At 38.7% G+C, this 20,678-nt stretch overlaps 1 protein-coding gene across 4 annotated transcripts in view; it reads right to left on the bottom strand.

The window, feature by feature from the left end:
• Positions 1-10,347: 10,347 nt before the first annotated feature.
• Positions 10,348-20,678, bottom strand: part of TMEM182 (transmembrane protein 182) — a 76,791-nt gene continuing 66,460 nt past the window's right edge. For 3 of the 4 annotated variants that reach the window (XM_087426306.1, XM_087426307.1, XM_087426305.1), the window contains one exon: positions 10,349-12,987. In XM_087426306.1, the coding sequence (XP_087282432.1) occupies positions 12,767-12,987 (221 nt within the window). In that variant the 3' untranslated portion in view covers positions 10,349-12,766. Of the gene's footprint in view, positions 12,988-20,678 lie in introns of all 4 variants that reach the window. The other variant, XM_004435872.2, reaches the window with a different exon arrangement.

The raw sequence follows: 20,678 nt of genomic DNA, 5'->3' as shown, positions 1-20,678 counted from the left end.
CATACTTCCTGTTACTCTTCAACTATTACTCTTACAGCTAAAATGGACATTGACCTATTGGGAGGGGAAAACTGCCCCTAAATTTTCCTTTTCTGTTTTGGTTGGCTCTTGGGGTTGCCAAGAATGAGAACACCCTCAGTCTAGCTTAAATGGGGGAGGGGAGTGTTCAAGCAAAATATATGGTACAAGAAGGGAAACTCGCACAAAAAGCCAAGAATGAGACACACAAAGACCTAGGCGGCCTGCATCGTGGAGCTGGAGGCCAGGAGGCGCCGAAGCCTGCAGCAGCAAAAGCCTCTGGATCTCATGGCAGCCATCTGGTACTCACAGGACTCCCCTACACTCTCCATGTGGGTGGCTTTCTGACATGATGGCAAAAATCTTCACGTGCTTTCTAACGGTCTCCGTTAAACCCTCTGACTGTGTGTGGCCCATCACCATCTCCACTGATCCCATGATGACTTTGGATGTATCCTTTAGGCTTCTGCCTCTGCTTCTTCCTAACACCTTTTGATCTGTCCCCAGTATAAATTACTGGGAGGGCAGCAGTAGGGGAAGAAGACAGGAAGAAAGAGGGAGGGGAGAGGGAGAAGAACCCAACTGCCCAACTTTGCCCTGGCCTATGGGTCATAAGTCATGAGTAGTTGGGTTGGCTGTCCTCGGACCAGGGGCCCACCTTGACACAATTAGCTGCACTGGTGCTGCGGCATAAACTAGGGACCTGCTCCCTAGAAAGTCTAACAGGAGCCAGCTCTGTGACATTATTAGTACCTTTTCTTATGAACTACATTTTAACAAAGTGCTCCAAGGGAAAAAGAAATTCTTCATCCAGTAATGCTCAGTCTAGATGATGGAACTAGCACTACCTGGTGAGAAACATCAGCTACCCCATAACCTCAGCCTTGCACTTAAACTTCTCCTGCTGGGGACTGAAGGAATAACTTGCTCATTAGCATATATTAAAAGAGAAAGACAGAATCCAGTATATTTGCTAACTTCTGCTCTGTTCCAGCTATTTAAAGGAATGACTTTTATTTTTCTAAATGACCATAATAGGCCACAGAATAGTTGTGTAATATAAATATGTACGTGCTGATTCAGTTTCTTCTTAGTCATCAGTAAAGGTGACCTTGCTCTGGGTGAAAACTTCACAGCACCTTGATCCATTCACTTCACTCAGTCATTCATTCAGCCAATGTTTACTGAACACCTACTGTGGAGACTCGGTCAGAGAGGAGTTAACACTAACACTCTCCTCACCTGAGTGATCACTCGGGAGAGTTAACTACCATGACCCACAGGTCATGTTGCACCAGAAACAGAAGGGATGTCAAAATCATGACCAGTCTTCCTGGTGGCTTTCTTGCAAAGATAACATGTGACAATCTGCGACATGAGCTGGCTACCTTGTTTTTCATGCTCTCTAAATGACTATTTCAATTTCACAGATAGAAAAAATAAGTAATGTCTCTCTTAAGATTACAACATATTTCAGCCATGAGTAGAAGCAGTGTCCTCACCCCACTTTCCATAAATACTAGCAATCCCATTAGTTTGTTCCACCTGGGATAACTCTATTACACGTGGCCTGAGACACATTTAACACTCTGATCATTCATAGGGTAGGGATTTTATTTCTCTTCTCTGGTTAACAGCTGCACAGAGCAATATCTCCTAACCAAGTCACATTCCAAAACATTTTTATTTCTCTAATCCTAAAGCCACAAGTCACTATTATCTGGTGTATGTATTAGCCAAATCTTTTTGGAAGTTGCTTGTTTGTCTTTCTTGAATATTCTATGAAATATAAGTATTGTGTGATAATGAGGCTTAAACCTTCGCTTCTAATGCTCAACACTCAACTACACCTCCAAATCTTGTCTGAGGCTTCTTAGGCAGGGGCAAAATGGTTTCTTTTCAAGAAACAATCTTCCAAGATCAATGACGCACAAAGTACTTTGAAGCTTAGGCTGGAGGGCCTTGAAGGTGGGGACGTTTTTGAAGTCACTCACAAATGCTCTATCTACCCTTGACAGGTCATTTCATTCCATTTAGCACTTTTTATTCTCCGCATTTAGAAGCTCTTAAGCAAATGCAGAAGGGAGAAAAAGCTAACGTATCTGATAATACAGCATATCAGACTGACAACCTAACTGAATTTCCCCTGTGGTACAAGCAAGACACTGTTCCAAAAAGAAAGAATGCTCCAGAGAGGCAAAGAGGATCATAGAGATCATGCCTTCCCATTCAATTTCAGAGAAGTAGACCTGAAGTTGATTTCTGTTTAGATCAGTTGTATACCAGTTGGAACACGGGTGCCTAGCACTGCAGTGCAGTAATGTGATCTGTGCTTTAAATAGCTGCCAAATAGCCATGTGGTGGCTGGCAGCGAGCTATGTGTTGCAACGAGAGCGATCTGTTTCAAAGTGAAGCCACACAACAAAGGGGAAAGTAAAGCTGATGTGCAGGAGAGCCGTTTTTCATTATCTTCCTGTGTTTTCCTTTTTATATATATTTAAATGTATTTCCTCATTTTAAAAGGGCACTAATTCAATTTGGTTTTTTATTTTTTGGTTGGCCAACCACATTATGGAAACCCACCCAAGTAATTTCTGAGATAACTTCTCCTGTTTGGTTGTCTTTTTTCTCTAAACAGGTTATAATATTACTATTGTCACCCCTTATAAATAAACTTGTCACCCAAGTTTTTCTGGCTCTCCTCACATTCCTGGGCAATCTTATAAAAGCAGAGGCAATGAGATGTGGGATGTTCCTGAGAGTAGGAATGAGTTAAAAAGAAATGGTGCTCGAAAAATTGTATCCACTGATCTTTGAAAAGTAAGGTAAGAAATCCTAGGTCAGAGGCTGGCCCCATGGCATAGCAGTTAATTGCGCGTGCTCTGCTGCTGGCGGCCCAGGTTCGGATCCCGGGCGCTCACTGATGCACCGCTTGTCAGGCCATACATACTGTGGCGGCGTCCCACATAAAGTGACAGAAGATAGGCACAGATGTTAGCCCAGGGCCAGTCTTCCTCAGTGAAAAAGAGGAAGACTGGCATGGATGGTAGCTCAGGGCGGATCTTCCTCATAAAAAAAAAGAAATCCTAGGTCAGAAATTATAGAAACGTGGTAATTCAAAACTATAATAATAATAATAATAGCCACAACAGTGGATAACATTTATTAAGCACTGACGCTGTGACAGGCACTGTTCTAAACACCTTGCATGAACATTTTACTGTCTTTACTTCGTGGATTAGGAGACTGAGGCATACAGATGTTATGTAATTCCTCAAGATCATGCTGCTAATAGTGGAAATCAGATTCCAAGCCTGGCTGTCTCTTTCTCTCTTAGCTGGAAGTCCTCTACCCGATACTCTAATTGGCATTGAGTGTGAACTCTGTTAAAAACAACTATAGACTGGATATTGCACTTGGGCCTTTGCCAGTTATGTTATTTGGAGAAAAGTGAAGAGGCTCCATAACTTGCCTGAAGGCACAAAGAGGTTTTAGACTCAGAAGTCCACTGTCTTCCCCCTACCACATAGCTGGATGTCCTCTCAACAATGTAAGCAATGACTTCCGATAATAATGCCAGGAAACCATTTCTCCACAGCAATACCCGCTTTCTAAATAGTGGGCTTTCTATCTTGCCCTCAGAGTGGCATAAGCCATTAAAGTGGCTTCAGATTCCTATTGCCTCACACCAGATTCTAGGTCACTGAGGTCATATCATAGAGACCTTGACATATTGCACCATCCCATTTAATGCTTGAAGCCCAAAGACTACATCCAAGTGAATGGTCAATGGAGGATTTAAAAGTAGCTCACTTTGTGCGATTTGGTTTTTTATTCATGCAACTAATCCAACATGTAGCCCTAACCATTCACAGAAATCTTTCTGTTTTTAGTCAAGTATGTTCAAAACATTTTCCCTCCACTATTAGGGAGAAGCCAATTGGTATTATAGAAAGATCACAGAGATTCAAACATCTAGAACTCGCTGCCAACCCTTCCTAGATGTGTAGCCTTGGGCCAGTTACCTACTCTCTCAGCTCCAGTTACCTCAACCACCCAATAGGAATGACACCACCAGACAACGGACAAAAAGCTACCGGTACATAGAAAGTGCTCAAAAATCAGAGTTGTCACCATTGTTAATCTTGCCTTGATTTTCATTCAGTAGAAATTTAGAGAGCACTCTTTATTTTTCTAATATGATTTTCAATCATTACAATTATTTAACTCACAATAACGTAGTGTGGATGGTCACTATTCCTCCTCCATTTTAAAGTATGTCCACATGGAGAACAGCAACGTGACTCCAAAAACCAGTGGGGATCTCTAAAGTCAGAGACTCAAACACAGACTGGGTCAGCATGCTTCTGAGCCATCTGGCTTGGCAGTTATTGAGAGTGTAGACAATCTTTGAAATATTTAATGACACAAAGTGTTAAACCTATAGTATTAAGTAATAAACTAAGTTTACAAAACTTTGTTCTGTAAGACCCTCTTCTAGTTACCTATTAGAACTATTTATACTGCTTGACTCTAGTGGTGGATTATGGGTGAAACTTGTTTCTTTCTTTTTGCTCATTTGTACTCTCTGAATTGTCTAATGAATATGTATTACTTTTGTAAAGAGAAACAGCTTGGAGAATTAAAAGATTTCTTTAACATCTTTCTTTTCTTTCTGTCCTATTGTGTCTGTGAATAGGCAGAAGCAGACCTTGGAAACTCAATTTTTCTGAAAGCTTGGTAGGTAGTGAAATTGTAAGCCTTGGGCTTCACCATTTTATATTAAAACAACGACATTACAAAGTAACAAGATTAATCAAACATCTTGCTATCTATGAACAATCATGTGCACAAGTCAAAGTATTATAAATCATAAACCGTGTTGATAATGCTGGCAATCAATCAAAAACTACAGTATCTACAAGCATAAGATGTAGCCCCTATTCCCAGGGGCCTTGAGATGTTTCACTGATTGTGCTAGTAGTCAGTCAGGCCAATTATAGAGTAGTAAAAACAACTCTTTTTCTATATTCCCTTTTAAAAATAAACTCTTCTAATTTTATTAGTGATGAATTAAGAAATACAAGAATTTCTTAGAATCCAAATTGAGCCAATTTTTAAAATCCTTTCTGATCATTTCATTTCATCACCCCTCTTTCATTTACTGTCCTTTTCCTTTTATCTTAAGGTCTTTTCCCATATCAAAAATGGACAACCTAAAACGAATACTCCAGAATCCAGATCCAGGGTTCTAGTGCAGTATCCAGTATGTCTTTTGATTGTCCTTAAACATGAAGCTGAGTATTCCCATCATACCGGTGGATGGCTTTCTGACAGTCACTGGGGTTCTTCTAGATAGGAATAAAACTAATGCCATCAGATATAAGCAAGAAATCTCCTTCTCAAATAGTTATCTAGAGAAGCGAGTCAGGGAGCATTTAACTTCACTAGGAAGATGGAATCTTCTAGATGGGCAGTAACATCCTGACATACTGAGTCTGCTGTCATTTTCTATTCTTACTCAAAATTTTAAGAGCTCTATCTTTCAACTGTGTTGACTCCCTGGGGTTTTATGTATACGCCTGACTGACAAGCAACGAAGAGTATTACATTTGACCTATACAAGGTGAATGGCCAAACTATCTGTAACCCCAACACCTAACATTAGAACTACTACATGGTAAATGTACAATAAGATTTCTGTTTATTTGTTTTTGTTTTTTGTCAAATTTCATGCAATGAGTGTTTTCTACATTCTGGGTATTTTCAAGTATGTGACCTCCTTTGAGCGAGGCAGGTACCATTGTCCCTCCACACACACTGGCATGCTCTGTGACTCCACTCTGGTCCTGGACCTTTCCCACATCATCAGCTTCTGCTCTGGACAGAATAATTTTCAAAACACACACACTTGCTCTCATTTTCCCAGGTCTTAAGAATGCTTTCTCTGGACCTCACATTCTTTTCTACCCAGATCCAAGACTCTTTGCCCTCCTTAAGAGATAGTCTTCTTTTAGAAGTTGCACAACGAGTTTTCTCCACTTTCTCACCTCCCATTAACACCTCATACCAATCAAATCTGGCTTCTGTTCCCACCACTATGCCAAGACTTCTATTGTCATTGTCACAAACAACCTCCAAGCTTCCATAGCCAAAGGTCTCCTTTCTTTCCCTTAGTCATCTTCTCAGCAGTGTTGGTAAAAATCAAAACTCAGTCCCTTCTCAGAACATTCTCCCCTCTGGGCTTTCTTGATATCACATTTCCCATTAATCTTTCTTTGCCTATTTCTGGCTTCTCCTCAAGCGCAATCATCTACTCATTGTCTAAATGCTGGGTTCTCCAGTATAAAGAGAGTTACTCTCTCCAGCCATCCTCCCTAAGGCTCTCATCTTTCCCATGGCTTTAAATTTGGTGACTCCCAAATGTGAGTCTCCAGCTCAGATTGCTCCTCCAAGCTCCTGACTGCCATATCCAATTGTCTACCAGTGTTTCAACCTGGATATTTCACAGGCATCTCAAACATTACATCACCAAAATGAACCATGGACTCCTTTCTCCCCCAAGCCTGTTCCCTTCCTGTTTTCCCTATTCCAGACTTCTCCATCTACCCTTTCGCCTAAGCTAGAAATCTGAAAGTAATTCTTGACATGTCCCTCTCCTCATCGCATATCCAATCCACCAGCAAGTTCTTTCAATTTTACCCTTCAAAATATACCATAATGGCACAAAGGCTCTGAATGATTGAGGACTTTCTCACTTATCCAATTTCATCACAAACTCTGCCGTTCAATAGCCAACCACCTTGCTGTTCCTAGAACATGTCAGGCTCTTTTCTACTTTCAGGCCTTCTCTCCCACTAGTCCCCCTCCCTGAAAACTTCTTATTGCCAATTTTTAGCCAGATGGTCCCTTTGTATCTACTATGTATCAAATACTCAGAATTCTCTCCTTCCAAAGAACTTCCCTGACTATTCAACAATCATGGTTTTATCTGTCTTGTTTTTTGTCCTATAAAGGATTTATCACAATTTATAAATTCATAGTTCTTTTTTGTTCACTTTGTTGTCTATATTCCTTCCTTGAATCCTAGTCTGAAGAATGAAAATACCACGTTTGTCCTGTTTAGTAATATAGAGCATATCCAACATACCCAACATAGAGCACCATTTGTGACACAGAGTATGCACACAATTACTATCTGCTGAATAAGCTAGTAAATATTTTAGATCAAGAAACTGAGCCAAAGTGAGGTGGAATAACTTGTCAAATTATAAGTTTCAAATCCAGGATTGGAATGCAGGTCTTCAGACACAGATTTATAACCTTTCCCACCACGCCATAGGATCCTCCCTACAGGTAACCCACATAAGGAGTTCATGGGGAATCCAGTTGGCTTAATCTTCTACAGAGGGATTAAATGAATGTATTAAGCAAGGCATGCAGCTTTAGAAAAGAATTATTTTTTCAAAAAAAATTTATAACTATTAAATAAATATTCATCAACAGCTATCAATTGCTAGGTATCAGTTGCTAGAAGATGTTCAAAGATAGGGTCATTGCCATTGGGCATTCATAGGATAAGACATGACCAGTCCATTGCACACGCATCACCACATATGCCCTGGATTCAAGGAAGAGAGGCCATGATAGCACCGAGTTTCCTCTGAACCCCTCACTCACCACTAGGACAAGCATGCAATAGCATAAAGATAAAATGAGCTCTCCTTTTCAGCAAACCTTAAGAACTCAGGTATGCCTGAGACAGATACTTGGATATGTGTACATGCACATATAATATAAATATGGACATTTCTTATATATAGACATACATACATTATAGATGTACAAAATATTTTTATAAATATGCCTACATTATATATACCTGTGTGTATTCAGATGTATATCTATTGACAAACATATACGCAGTTTTATCCAAATTCATATATACATATGCCTACAAACCAAATATGTACATACATATAAACACACGTAGGTATATGGGTATATGTGTACATATACACACACACACACATACACACACATGCGGAGGTTAATCCAACTTTGTGTTTGACATCTCTCCAGATGTTTACATATACCTATCAAGTTCTTGAGAAAAAAAATGTATTTTTGGGGGGGTGAAGACAATATATCAATATTTCTTATAGTGTCTTTGTATATGCTATACTAAAATATGAGGCAATAAGAATGAATCTTCACGTATCACTCTTTTTTAAGCTACAATGTTTAAGTACCTATTTGTTTAGATTGTTTTCAATACAAATGTTCTCTGCAAACAATGGTGAATTTTTTAACAGTGGCAGTCTCTTTTTAGAACGAATGAAAAAATAAATGCTAAGAAAAGAAAAAAGGAATCACCATATTAAGGGGGAACCATCTACATTTTCAGTGAATTATGTCACCATAACTCCTGGACTCCCAGAAAAATGAGAATACAAAAAATATTAAAATTTTTGCTGTGTGTGTACTGATTTTATCCCAGCAAGTCCTCTCCCCTGTAAATTACTACATAATACTCAGGATCAGTGCAGGATGCCCTGACTCCAACCACTTCATAAAGACAATTTAGACTGTCCTTGTCATTTGTGCAAACCAGAAAAATCATCATTACTTGAAAAATTCAGAATGGTTCCAATTTACTTACTTATCAATACCTTATAGACAAATTACATATATATGCAGGATAGAATTATTAGACACCCCATATGATTCTTTATATCCATAGGTAGATCATTTTACAAAGTTCAACCGTCCAATCGCCCCTTCAACCTTTCACAGTCATAGCTACACACTAGTGGGAAAAACGACCTTTCCAAAGCCAGAGTGGGACTCTTAGTACTTGTCCACTGTCATTTCAGACTTGTTCTCTAGAGACTTCCTACCCCCACAGGCTGGTCCAGGCTGATGTTAATGTTCTTGAAAATAGAGCTCCTATCCCCTGCCTTGGTTAGACAGTTCAGAAACTCTAAGCTCTGCCTGGACATTTTTCTTTTCTTCTTCTTTTCCTGCTAACCACATTAAATGTTCCTTTGCTTAGTTTATGCTTATTATAATATGCATGATATTACATATTTCCCCACCCTCCTTAGTTTTTAACATTTCTAATATACTGTCTTCCTAAGTTTTTGTTGGAATTTCTCTACCTACACTTGATTTTCATTGAGAAAATGTCTCTATATATTTAACTCCTTCAGACAAGCAACAAAAATTTAGTTTCTATTTCATCTCTTTTGTATGATCCCCTCATTCCTGGTGGAGTCCCATCAAAATTAAATTAGGGACCCATCCTCTTACTCATCAATATATTTCTCTCCACATAACCCCAGCACTACTGGTCTTTCCCCACAATGCTAGCCACCTGCAGGCGTATGTCCAGCTTGGTTTTCACTAGCATCGCATATCTGCCAAACCTTTCGGACATTCTAAGTCTTCGTAAGCCTAATTTGGTTACTTTCATGATAATATGAATCAAATTATGTGTTGAACTGAATAGACCATCATAAATTGAGTAACACTGTTCAGGTGGCACTTGGGGAAACATAGCTATATTACTGTCTCTGGTGAAACTGATTTTTTAAAATTTTAAATTTTTAAAATTTAAAATTTGCTTATCTCAAATACATTGATTTCTATCATTCACTTTATCTCTTTCTACCCAAACTTATCATTGCAACACACACACGTTAAGTCTTAATGACAGATGGATAGATAATTACCAGATACTGACACCCCCTCCATCACATATCCTTATAAGTGGACTTTTAATCTTCAAATTCAATAATTATATCTCATAGATTAGTCATAAAAGTGAATACGTGACCAGTAAGAGCACACCTAACAGCATTTTTAAGTCCTCCCCTCCGCCCCTACACTGAACGCCATCATTCAGCTTCTCTGCATGGTTTTTCCAGCCAGCTTCAGCACATGTGCTACCCGACACCCAACTCAGCTAAACCCACTGAACAAATACAATGTGGAGAGATCACGGCTGTCCCCCAAGTCCAAGGGCATAACTCACCGTCTTCTTATTTCACTCTTTCTAGAAAGGTCACCAAAAAGATATCTTATTTGTTAAATCGAAACTTTATGATGCAAAATCAACACTCTTCGAGATTTTAGCACTTTGGAAGCTTCTGAAAATTAATCAATACACCGAATAGAGAAATAAAAGGAAACACACTATCCCAAATCAGATATAAGGCTGTTACAAGAATATATTGTATATCTCTGCTGTTTTTAAGTATATTTTACTCATTGACATAGCAAACACAACTCACCTTCCTTCCTCCGTGGATTGCTGGTAAGTAGATCAGGAAACGTGTTTGAATTAATGTGATTGATGCCTTACTACTATGAAATACTTCTAAAGTGTGGATCTGTGTAAAAGTGTCATACACATCAGATATTCAGCCAATTGCCTTATGATAAATATATGGTAGCCGCATAAGTGTATTAGAAAGTGAGGATAACCATCTGAAATTTATAAATATTCAAACCTTTACTGAAAGCAGCTTGTATGTGAAATTTAAATGACATATAATACATCAGATAAAGGCTCTATTCCAAAGTTCTACAAAAAGGAATTGTATTTACAGATGACATGAACTAATCAAATACATCTAGCATCGTCTGGAAAAACTTAATGGCATGCCACAACTTAATATCACAGTTAATATGCATAACAGAACCCATAATTATTTTTCTAATAATCAAGCCAAAAACAAAGGAATAAATGAAGCAATATAAAAATGAAACAGAAAAAGACAAAGGAAAGTATCACAAAATCATTTTCGATATTATTGAAATGGCTTGAGAAACCAGTTACACTCCTGAAGCTTTGTGTCTTTTCTTTTAATTATTACATGCAAGTCCTGTCACCTAACACTACAATGCCCTCATGATTCTGTAGATACCTCATACCTTTGCTACTCTCCCCCACTGAAATAAGGTTTAATGGAAAGCATGGGCTGTGTAGAGAATACTTGGGCAATCTCTCCATCACAGGAACAACTTGATGGAAAGCAACAGTCCCTCTGTCCCACAGCATCTTCTATGTGGTCTCTCTTAATTTGCCTCTGAGTCCTGTCTTTGGTATTCACAACAGCTGCAGAGTAAAATGCTGCCACTGGAACAAAGCTCCCTTCCCACGCGGGTTCTCTGTTCCTTCACTAACACCAAACTCCTCCTTGGTGGAGGCTTCCAAAATGCAAATACAACCTAGGCTTCTCAGATGGATTTGATTTCAATCAAAATTAGTGCCAAACAAACATCTTTGATATGCAAAATGTCTACACTAGTAAATAATAAAGAATTATCGCCCCCAGTCCCCTTGCTCACCCCCACCTGCAAAAAGTTTACTTCCAAGAGGTTAAAGGAAATAGCAGATCTGTAAATGTTAATATTCCTATTGTAAAGATGAAAAAATTGAGGGACAATAATTAAGAGAATCAAATGATCAGAAGAACTACAACCCATGAAATCTTGGGAAAGTTAATTATTTCATAGTCTTTAATAAAGCAAGGATATTATCATCCTCACATGGAAGTATTTTGAAAGTTTATAGCTAATGCATATTAAAAGCACATTTCATCAATAAATTTTCACATGCTGAACATATTAACTATTTTATTTTATTTTAATTTAATTTAATTTTATTTTATTTTTGAGGAAGATCAGCCCTGAGCTAACATCCATGCCAATCCTCCTCTTCTTGCTGAGGAAGACTGGCCCTGAGCTAACATCCCTGCCCATCTTCCTCCACTTTATGTGGGACACTGCCACAGCATGGCCTGACAAGCGGTGCGTCAGTGTGAGCCCGGGATCTGAACCCGGGCCGCCAGCAGCAGGATGCGTACACTTAACCGCTACGCCACGGGGCCGGCCCCCAACAATATAATTTTAAATGTGAATTTTAAAATACCAAATAGAATTATGTACTAAGCTAAGGTGCCTGGTTTTTACATATTTTCAACCATATTACATATACAATTAACCCACTTTAAGTTCACAAAAATCCTATCTGCATTATAGGTAATTTGGTATACAGATTTGCCCTTTCAAATATAGTTTAAAGTTTGTGTAAGCATGCACAATTAAATGAATAAAATCAGGTAGCCAAATGACTGTTGGTTAGAAAGTGGAATAAGTACACGTTCTCACTTTTGTTGTGGCCCATTTTAACTAATGAGTTTGCATGGCTCCTGCTACCAGAACAACTGCTCTCTATTTTTAAATAATGAATAATTTGCCCACAGGTGTCAGTGAGTGTGTATGTGGATATGTATGTGTGTAGAAAAGAAATGGAGTAAATTCTCTGAAAACATTTGTTTTCTATTCTTAATTATTGTCCAAAGATTTTTTTTAAGAGCAACAGAAGTGAACGCCAAGGAGGCTTTAAACCAAATCTTGATTGGCCCCAGGTGATGGTATTATGCGATCACCAGGCCTTTGCAACCTACATGAACTCCACCAAGTACAATGAAACAGAGGCCCCTGTTACCTGCTCCCTAGAGAACTAGGTTCTTGATAGCACTTAGAAAAGATGGAAGCATGTTGGTGTCTGGAGAGTGTCTAGGACCTTATTAGAGGAAATTGCAAGTAAAATGGTTAATTCAAATATCAGCTAAAAAGTTAGATTAACTAATTTGACCCTGGGATGACTAAAACAAAACGAAAGAATATACGCTCCGTTTTAAAATCCCCCGAGAAAGCACTGGTGGCAACAGTTGGATTAGTGATGTATCTGAATATGCCGGCCAACAACTAGAAATAGTAACCCAGCTAGCAAAGAAAAAAATATCCCCGCTGGGGCCAGGAAAAATGACCAGCCGTACAGAACAGAAGGGGTGAAATCCACGCAGTCTCTCATTTTCATGTTTTTGTAGCTTTCCATGTCAGCCACCGCCTGGACCCAGATGACATACAGCATCACCACCAGAGAAAACAGGATGCCTGAGAAGGACAAAACAAAAGACCTTTAGCCTTTCCGAAGATATTTTCCCAAGAACACTAACCAATCATTTGCCTGATGATATGTCTCTAAAAATACGATTCTAGCTAAATCACCTACTTTGTGTCAGACCCTTTATTATGTGCTTCACATGCACATCATTTACCTTTAATTTTCCAAGCATTGGTATGACAGCCATAGTAGCCTAAGAACAATGCAACAGCTGACACTTGTTTATTGAGTACTTACTGTGTGCCAGGCACTGTATTAGGTGCTTGTGAACATGAGTCAAAGATCCCTGCCTAGCGGAATTTATTTTCTAACATTTATCCATCTTTACTGTATGCCTGGTTTGGGATGAGCACTGTAATACATTATTTCTTTCAATATGTACAATAAACTGGTGAAATAGGTACTATTAACCCTCAGTTTTAAGTACGTGCAGACACAGCTAGTAGTTTCAGAGCTGAGTCTCAGCTCAGGTCTTTCTGACTATGGTTCTATTATTATAACACAGCTAACTAGTGCTGCAGTTAAATATGGCAATGAAAATAGAAGCCAAAGTAGTACCAAACAAGAACAGAGATGAAAGTACTGAACTACAGTCACGCACGGCATAATGACGTTTCAGTCAACGATGAACTGCGTATACGACGGTGGTCCCATGAGATTAGCACCGTACAGCCTAGGTGTGTAGTGGGCTACACCATCTAGGTTTGTGTAAGTACACTCTATGACGTTCACACACGAAGAAACCACCTAATGATGCATTTCTCAGAACATATCCCCGTTGTTAAGTGACACACGACTGTAATGTAAAATAATATACATGATTCTTTAAAATTGAAATATATACGCCGAGGATTGATTGCAGCATAAAGAAAATATTGCCCTGAAAGAATGACAGTAAAAGATTCTGATAATAAAAGATTCTGTGGAATATAAAACCACAGGTTTGAGATCAAGAGCCTTGTTAAACAAAAGAAAGGAAGGAAGAAGGAAGAAGGGAGGGAGGGAGAAAGGAAGAAAGAAAAAGCAATGCTTAGCCACTAACTAGAAGGCCACATCACAATTTATCAACGGTTTCAATGTAACTGTAATCCACCTATTCAAAAATACTGCTGGAATTATAAGAGTAGAGAAAGTGTTATAGTGTTGGACCCGCAACCTTAACAAGCGATATGATGGAAGAGCTTCACGAATGCTGAAATTTGAGAATACCACTAAGAATATACTTTTCCATGTGACTGTGACTATAAGAACAGAAGGGAGGGATACCACTGCGCTGAGCTGCAAACTCAGGAGAGTCAGCTAAGCTGATTCACTAGTGAGTGAGCCGCAGGTCCCACATGCAAACCCCACAGCCTGAGAGATTCAGATTTGTCCCTCAGCAAAACATACTTGAGGCCACAGGCCATTTGTCCAAAAGTTCAATCCAAACATTTCAAAGATCTATTATACTCTTTGAATTAACGGGCTGAACCATCACGTATAAAATCCCCATATTCTGATCGCTAGTCTGTCTGAAAGGTAGACACGGCCCTGTGACTAGGAGCAGAGACGGAGGCATCTTGGCAGGAGAGAGCAGCTTTTAAGAGCCTAGCCATCAATCACCCTTCTAGAGTTAATTGTGCTCCTACAGTTTTTTAGGATGTGCTCTCTCTCTGGGGCCATCAGTTTCATAAAGAATCTTGAGAAGTAAACACAAAAGAAGAAGGCCTCATAAATATGTCGAAGTGTGTCAGTATCAGAGCTTAAACTTTCTCATAATCATGATACAAGCTACAGAGCAATGAAGAATCAACCTAGATGCTTCACTAATAAGACGCATCCTTCACCCCGTGGTCTCTAATGTAAATGCAAATACTGGAGCACAGAATAGAGCAATTTAACCACTGAACAACAACTCTATCACAGAGCAATAGTGAAGTCATAGCCGGCGAGCAAACTCCTTACAGAGCCGTACCTCACATTTTGACAACAATATGGCAATGCCATGTGTTGTCTAGCAACTCGTGCATTTCAATACGTTTTTTCAGCAGATATATAGACAGAGTTCTCTGCTAACGTAAAGGTTTGGCTTAGTTATTTGCAGGCTATATGCCTTATGCAAACACACTGCAAACCTTTGTTATTATTTGTTGATATGGTTTTTATCTTCCTTGCATCATGTGAATCTCTTGTGCTTTCAGATATTTCTATAAAAAAAGAAATTTGCGGGGCTGGCCCGGTGGCATAAGCGGTTAAGTGCACACGCTCCGCTGCGGCGGCCCGGGGTTCACGGGTTCGGATCCCGGGCGCGCACCGACACACTGCTTGTCAGACCATGCTGTGGCGGCGTCCCATATAAAGTGGAGGAAGATGGGCAAGGATGTTAGCCCAGGGCCAGTCTCCCTCAGCAAAAGGAGGAGGATTGGCAGATGTTAGCTCAGGACCGATCTTACTCACAAAAAAAAAATGTGGTTTTGCCCAAAGGCAATTTTCTTTTTTTTTGTTTTTTTGTGAGGAAGATCTGCCCTGAGCTAACATCTGCCAATCCTCCTCCTTTTGCTGAGGGAGACTGGCCCTGGGCTAACATCCTTGCCCATCTTCCTCCACTTTATATGGGACGCCGCCACAGCATGGTCTGACAAGCAGTGTGTCGGTGCGCGCCCGGGATCCGAACCCGTGAACCCCGGGCCGCCGCAGCGGAGCGTGTGCACTTAACCGCTTATGCCACCGGGCCGGCCCCTCATACACATTTTTTCAAAAGTTGCAAAACCCATCACTGAATTTAGAGTATTTAAAAAAATGTATTGGAGGTAATCCTGTAGATGATTCTTAATAAGGAAGAAGTAACATATATAAATATTACAGTCATTTGAAGAACAATTACATCCTAAAAGCAGCAACTAATAGGTGTTTCTACCACTACAATCTTTAACTTGTTTACTAATTGAAGATACAGTCCATTTAATTCATATCAGATCAGTTTATGATTATATCTCATCCATGGGGTAAAACAGTGTTTTCCTATTCATTAAATTGCCAATGTTTTATACATATGTGTGTGTGTGTGTGTGTGTGTGTGCGTGTGTGTGTATGTATGTGCAGAGAGATAGACAGAGAGAAGGGAAATGAACTAACAAACATGGGGAAAGTATTTACACCAAAGGCCAATGGTTTAGCTGATATGGCAGTAAGAATTTATGATGGGGGCCTGCATGAGGTACGTGGCCAAGAGAAGTGTTAGGAGACTGTTACTTACAGGTAGACTGAACAAATAAATAAATACATTGAGGCTAATTGCAGCCATATTCTTCACTGCCTGAAAAGGGAGTTAAAAATTTGAAAAGGAGAAAAGCTAGAACGAATTCTATGGTGTTTGTTTGGAATTGAATGTATCAGTGTGAATTTATGCTTTTACGTAGATAGATAGATAGATAGATAGATAGATAGATAGATAGATAGATGGATGGATAGATAGATGAATGAATATAGAAGTAAAAGTTTGTGTGTTTTAAAATACATACCTAGATATATTTCATAACTCTGTTCCCTGAGAGGGTTTGGGAGCAACAATACCTCAGTAGCATGGAACACATCAAGTGTCCACATCTTGGCTTCTAAATACCAGAAACCAGGGCATCTCAAAGAAATAGTTGATTCCAGGCTGGCACAGAAAGTACAAGAATGAGTCTGGAGTGTCTTGTTATACCAAATAGTAAAAATGTGCTCAAAGGATGATGGGGGTGTTTCAGAAGCCAGTTTGATGGGGCTTCCCCTTGCCAATTCTGAGACAATTTGATTACCAAACAAATAATGATAGTGCTATTTTATATCTCATTGAATAAAATAAGAATCCATCAGCCCACAGTGATATAAATAAATGAATGAATAAATAAGTGAGGAGAAGAGAAAAATTTTCCTTACAGAATGGTAACATAAATGTAGAAGAATACTTAAATTAGAAATCACCATTTGGTGATCATTTAAATAATAATTCAGGCAAGAAACAAAAATGAATGCTAAAACTAGTGGATGAAATTTAGATGAGAAAAAAATATTTACACAGGCTCCAAGTCTCTTCCCACAAAACACTTATCAATTGTAAAGGGGAAAATAGTAACTTTCTACTAAAGAAACCTGGCAAATACTACCTTACTCAAATGACCAAAGTTAACATCACTAGTGACATGACAAATCGATGTCGCTTACCACCTCATGAGATGCAGTAAGAAGAACACAGCATCACTGCTATGATACTGCAGCCAAAAATGAAGAGCCTAAATCCAATCATGAGGAAACCCCAGACAAACCAATTCAGGAACATTCTAGAAAATCACAGACATGAGTCAAGGTCATGAAGGTCAAGAAAGAACTTATTCTGGTTTGATGGAGACTCAAATGACACAACAACTAAGTGCAAAGCATGTTCCAGGACTGGATCTTTTTGCTACAAAAGATATTATTGGAACAATTAGTGAAATTTGAGTGGAGTCTCTGGGTGAAGGGATTTGCAACTTCTGTGTAAATCTGAAAATATTTCAAAAGAAAACAAAAAAAATGAATGACAAAAAAGTGTGGTGGAAGTCTGTGGCTATGTGTGTTGGAAAGTGCATATGTTGTGGGGATGGGAGGAAAGTATGTGTGTTCATACACCCAGAAAGATACATCTTCTTTTGACTATTAATATTAATATTAATATTGACTATTAGTGAATAATAATATTACTGGTTTGGTCCAACTACCAAGTGGAGAGTCTTCTCTGGGACAATATTAATACTACGGAAAAATCTTAATTACTATCCCTTAATACCTTAAGACCCTCATTCATAAAAACATAAGGGATAACTGTCTTGAGTAATAAGTGAGTTACATTACAAATCCACTGGTCACAGTGATTTTAGCAGGAATAGAAAATATTGCTAATATTTAGGTAATAATTTGTTTTTAAATGAAGTTATATTTAAATTTGGTCATATATTTTTGAAAGCATAATTTATTTCCAATTAAATTTTATAATACCTATTTTTTGAAGTCCAACAAAAATTCATAAAATAGCTCACTGGAGGCATAATCAAAATATGGCCCCAAATCGCATGAAGATTTGTGATCATAATAAAACCATGGGCAAATAATTAAGTCACACCAAGAACATGTTGGGTGTCTTCTCACTGGCAGTATGGGGAAGGGCCATTCAAGCTTACAATTTTGCATGGATTCTCTCACAAAGTTGAAAACTTGTCTTTCTAAATATCATGAATTCGATTTGGAAAGCAGTTTTTCTGAAACAAAGGTCACATAAAACTTAGTCATCAATGACCATTAGGAACGCAATTGCAAATGATAAACAATATGGAAATAATCACAATATGGAAACAAAAATAAAAGATTTTCCCCAGCACCAAGTCACAGACTGAGAAACAAAAACTGCATGTCCTCAATATTTCACAGACACGAGAATGGAAAAAGAAGCCATACTGTAAAGATCTGTTATACCATATTATAAAAACCAGATTTAAAAACACATTCCTAGGGAAAAGTTAGCCACAGCAACGAAAACTTTCTTCTTCAAAAAGACAGTCAAATGTCAAGCCCCTATATTCTTGCCTAGAAATACATAAACCTGTACTAAAAAAAAAGCCTTTTGGAGTTACTGGAAAACAATAATCCTGATCTTTAACTGTTTAGATGTAACTGAACTGTCTTTGAAACACGCTTTAACAACCTGAGTCGTGGGCAGTTATTGGTTACTTGGGGAAGAATTGTAAATTCAAGCTGGATTCATTGGCCTCTTTCTGTCATGCTTCCACACAAACTCAGTGGCAACTCATTTCAGCTTTCAGCGGGCATAGGAAAGGCCACAGAATTCCATAGTCAAAAAAATGCATTATGAAGGAAGTTAAACTGAAGAGTAAATTAGAATCAGAAAAAATCGTCTTTTCTCTGTCTGGAGGACGCACACACTCTAGAGATAGGGCAACACGCAGCAAGGGCAGCTACATAGAACTAGAAAGTAAGCTTCATAAAATTTTAGGGATGATAGCATCAGCTTACTCATTGCGTCTATTTTCAGAGGATGAAAATGAGGTCTGCAGTAGGTAATTGTCTACCAAGATCGAAAGTTTATCCTGTGGCGTAATTCAAACTGAAACCTTGATAGATGTAACACAGTCTGAAGACGTTCAAAAACATCCTACAATAGGGAAAATATTCCAAGGAGGTGGTATGAGACTAGGTTACTTTTCCAGGTGGAGCTCCCTGGAGGGCAGTGGGAGAGTTGACGCTAACTGTAGAAATAAAGAAAAACTCTGGAGCATGAGTGAGAGTGCTCAAGATCGCTGCATTAACGGAATGGTTAGCCTAGATCCGACGTGCCCAGGAGAAACAACAGAAAGGAAACTTGATAAGCTGTGTATTTGCTATCATTTTGTAAAAGGAAATATAGCAATTCATCAAGAAATACACAATGAATGCATAGAAGATCTGCATAGGAACACTGACCAGCATAACTGACCACATCCCAAGTGGCTGCAGCAGAAGTCACATAAATAGTCTTCACATGAACATTTCTTAAGTTAGCCCATACTAATATTTGAAGGCATTATATTAAGCTCCAATAGTTTGAAGGTTTTTTTTAATGGGCAAAAAGCACTCCAGGTTGTTTCTCTTTCTCATTATTTTAATTGAGGTATAATTTACATAGAGCAAATTGTATGAGTTTTAAGTATATGGTTTGATGATTTTTGATAAATGTAAACATCAGTGTAGCCACCACCCATTAAAAATAGAAAATATTCATCACTGTCACTCCAGAGAGGTTCTTGCCTCTTCACTCCCCTACCCCAAGCATCTATCACTCGAGCACAGTTTTGCCTTTAGAACTTCATAGAAATGAAATCACAACAGTCTTGTTTCTGGCTGTTTGTAGTCAACATGACGACTGAGAATTCATCCATGTTGTTGTCTGCGTTAGCAGTTCACTCCTTTGTACCACTGAGCAGTATTCCACCACGTGAATATTCCACAGTTTGCTTATCCATTTACCTACTGGTGAACATTTGGGGTCTTTCCAGGCTTGGGCTATTATGAATTAAGCTACTATGAGTATTTTGGTTTGTGATGTTCTAGTTCAAACATAGAGTCTTGAAATGATGGATACATTTCATTAGATAAATGGTTTGGAAAAAAATTGGCAACAAAACCTTTTTATGAAACGCACTCTTACACCAAATGGATACAATGGTGCTGGGTTTACTGATGCTGTGTCCGTGACCTAAAGCACACCCACTCAAGCGTACCCCCAATGCCCTAGCAGACCTGCTAAGCAATCCTAAGAATACAGTTATTTAAAAAAACCACTTCCTTACATTATCTTCCTCAAACATTAATTTTGTCAACAAAACTTTCGATGGTCGTTCAATGGTGCTCACTGGGCAATTATGCTCTCCAGGCGCCGAGAGCACAGGGATTTTTTGTGACTGATTGTTTTCAGTTTCTTAATTCTTTTTTTAACTTTCATTGTGTTATCTGAAACATACAAAATATGACATATAAATGAATGTTACGAAGTTTCACTATAAAATAAACCCCTGTGAACTGGTCCCCACTCTTGCACCGTGTTCTCTGGGATCCTTTGGAAAGAGAGGTGCCCCTCAGCTACTTAGGGAGCATCTGTAAGCTTTAATTTAGAAGATAAAAAACTAAGACT

Source organism: Ceratotherium simum, chromosome 40, assembly GCF_057802395.1.
Source record: "Ceratotherium simum simum isolate JZ-2026a chromosome 40, ASM5780239v1, whole genome shotgun sequence".
Classification (NCBI taxonomy): Eukaryota; Metazoa; Chordata; class Mammalia; order Perissodactyla; family Rhinocerotidae; genus Ceratotherium; species Ceratotherium simum.
This window is presented reverse-complemented; position numbering and strand designations above follow the sequence as displayed.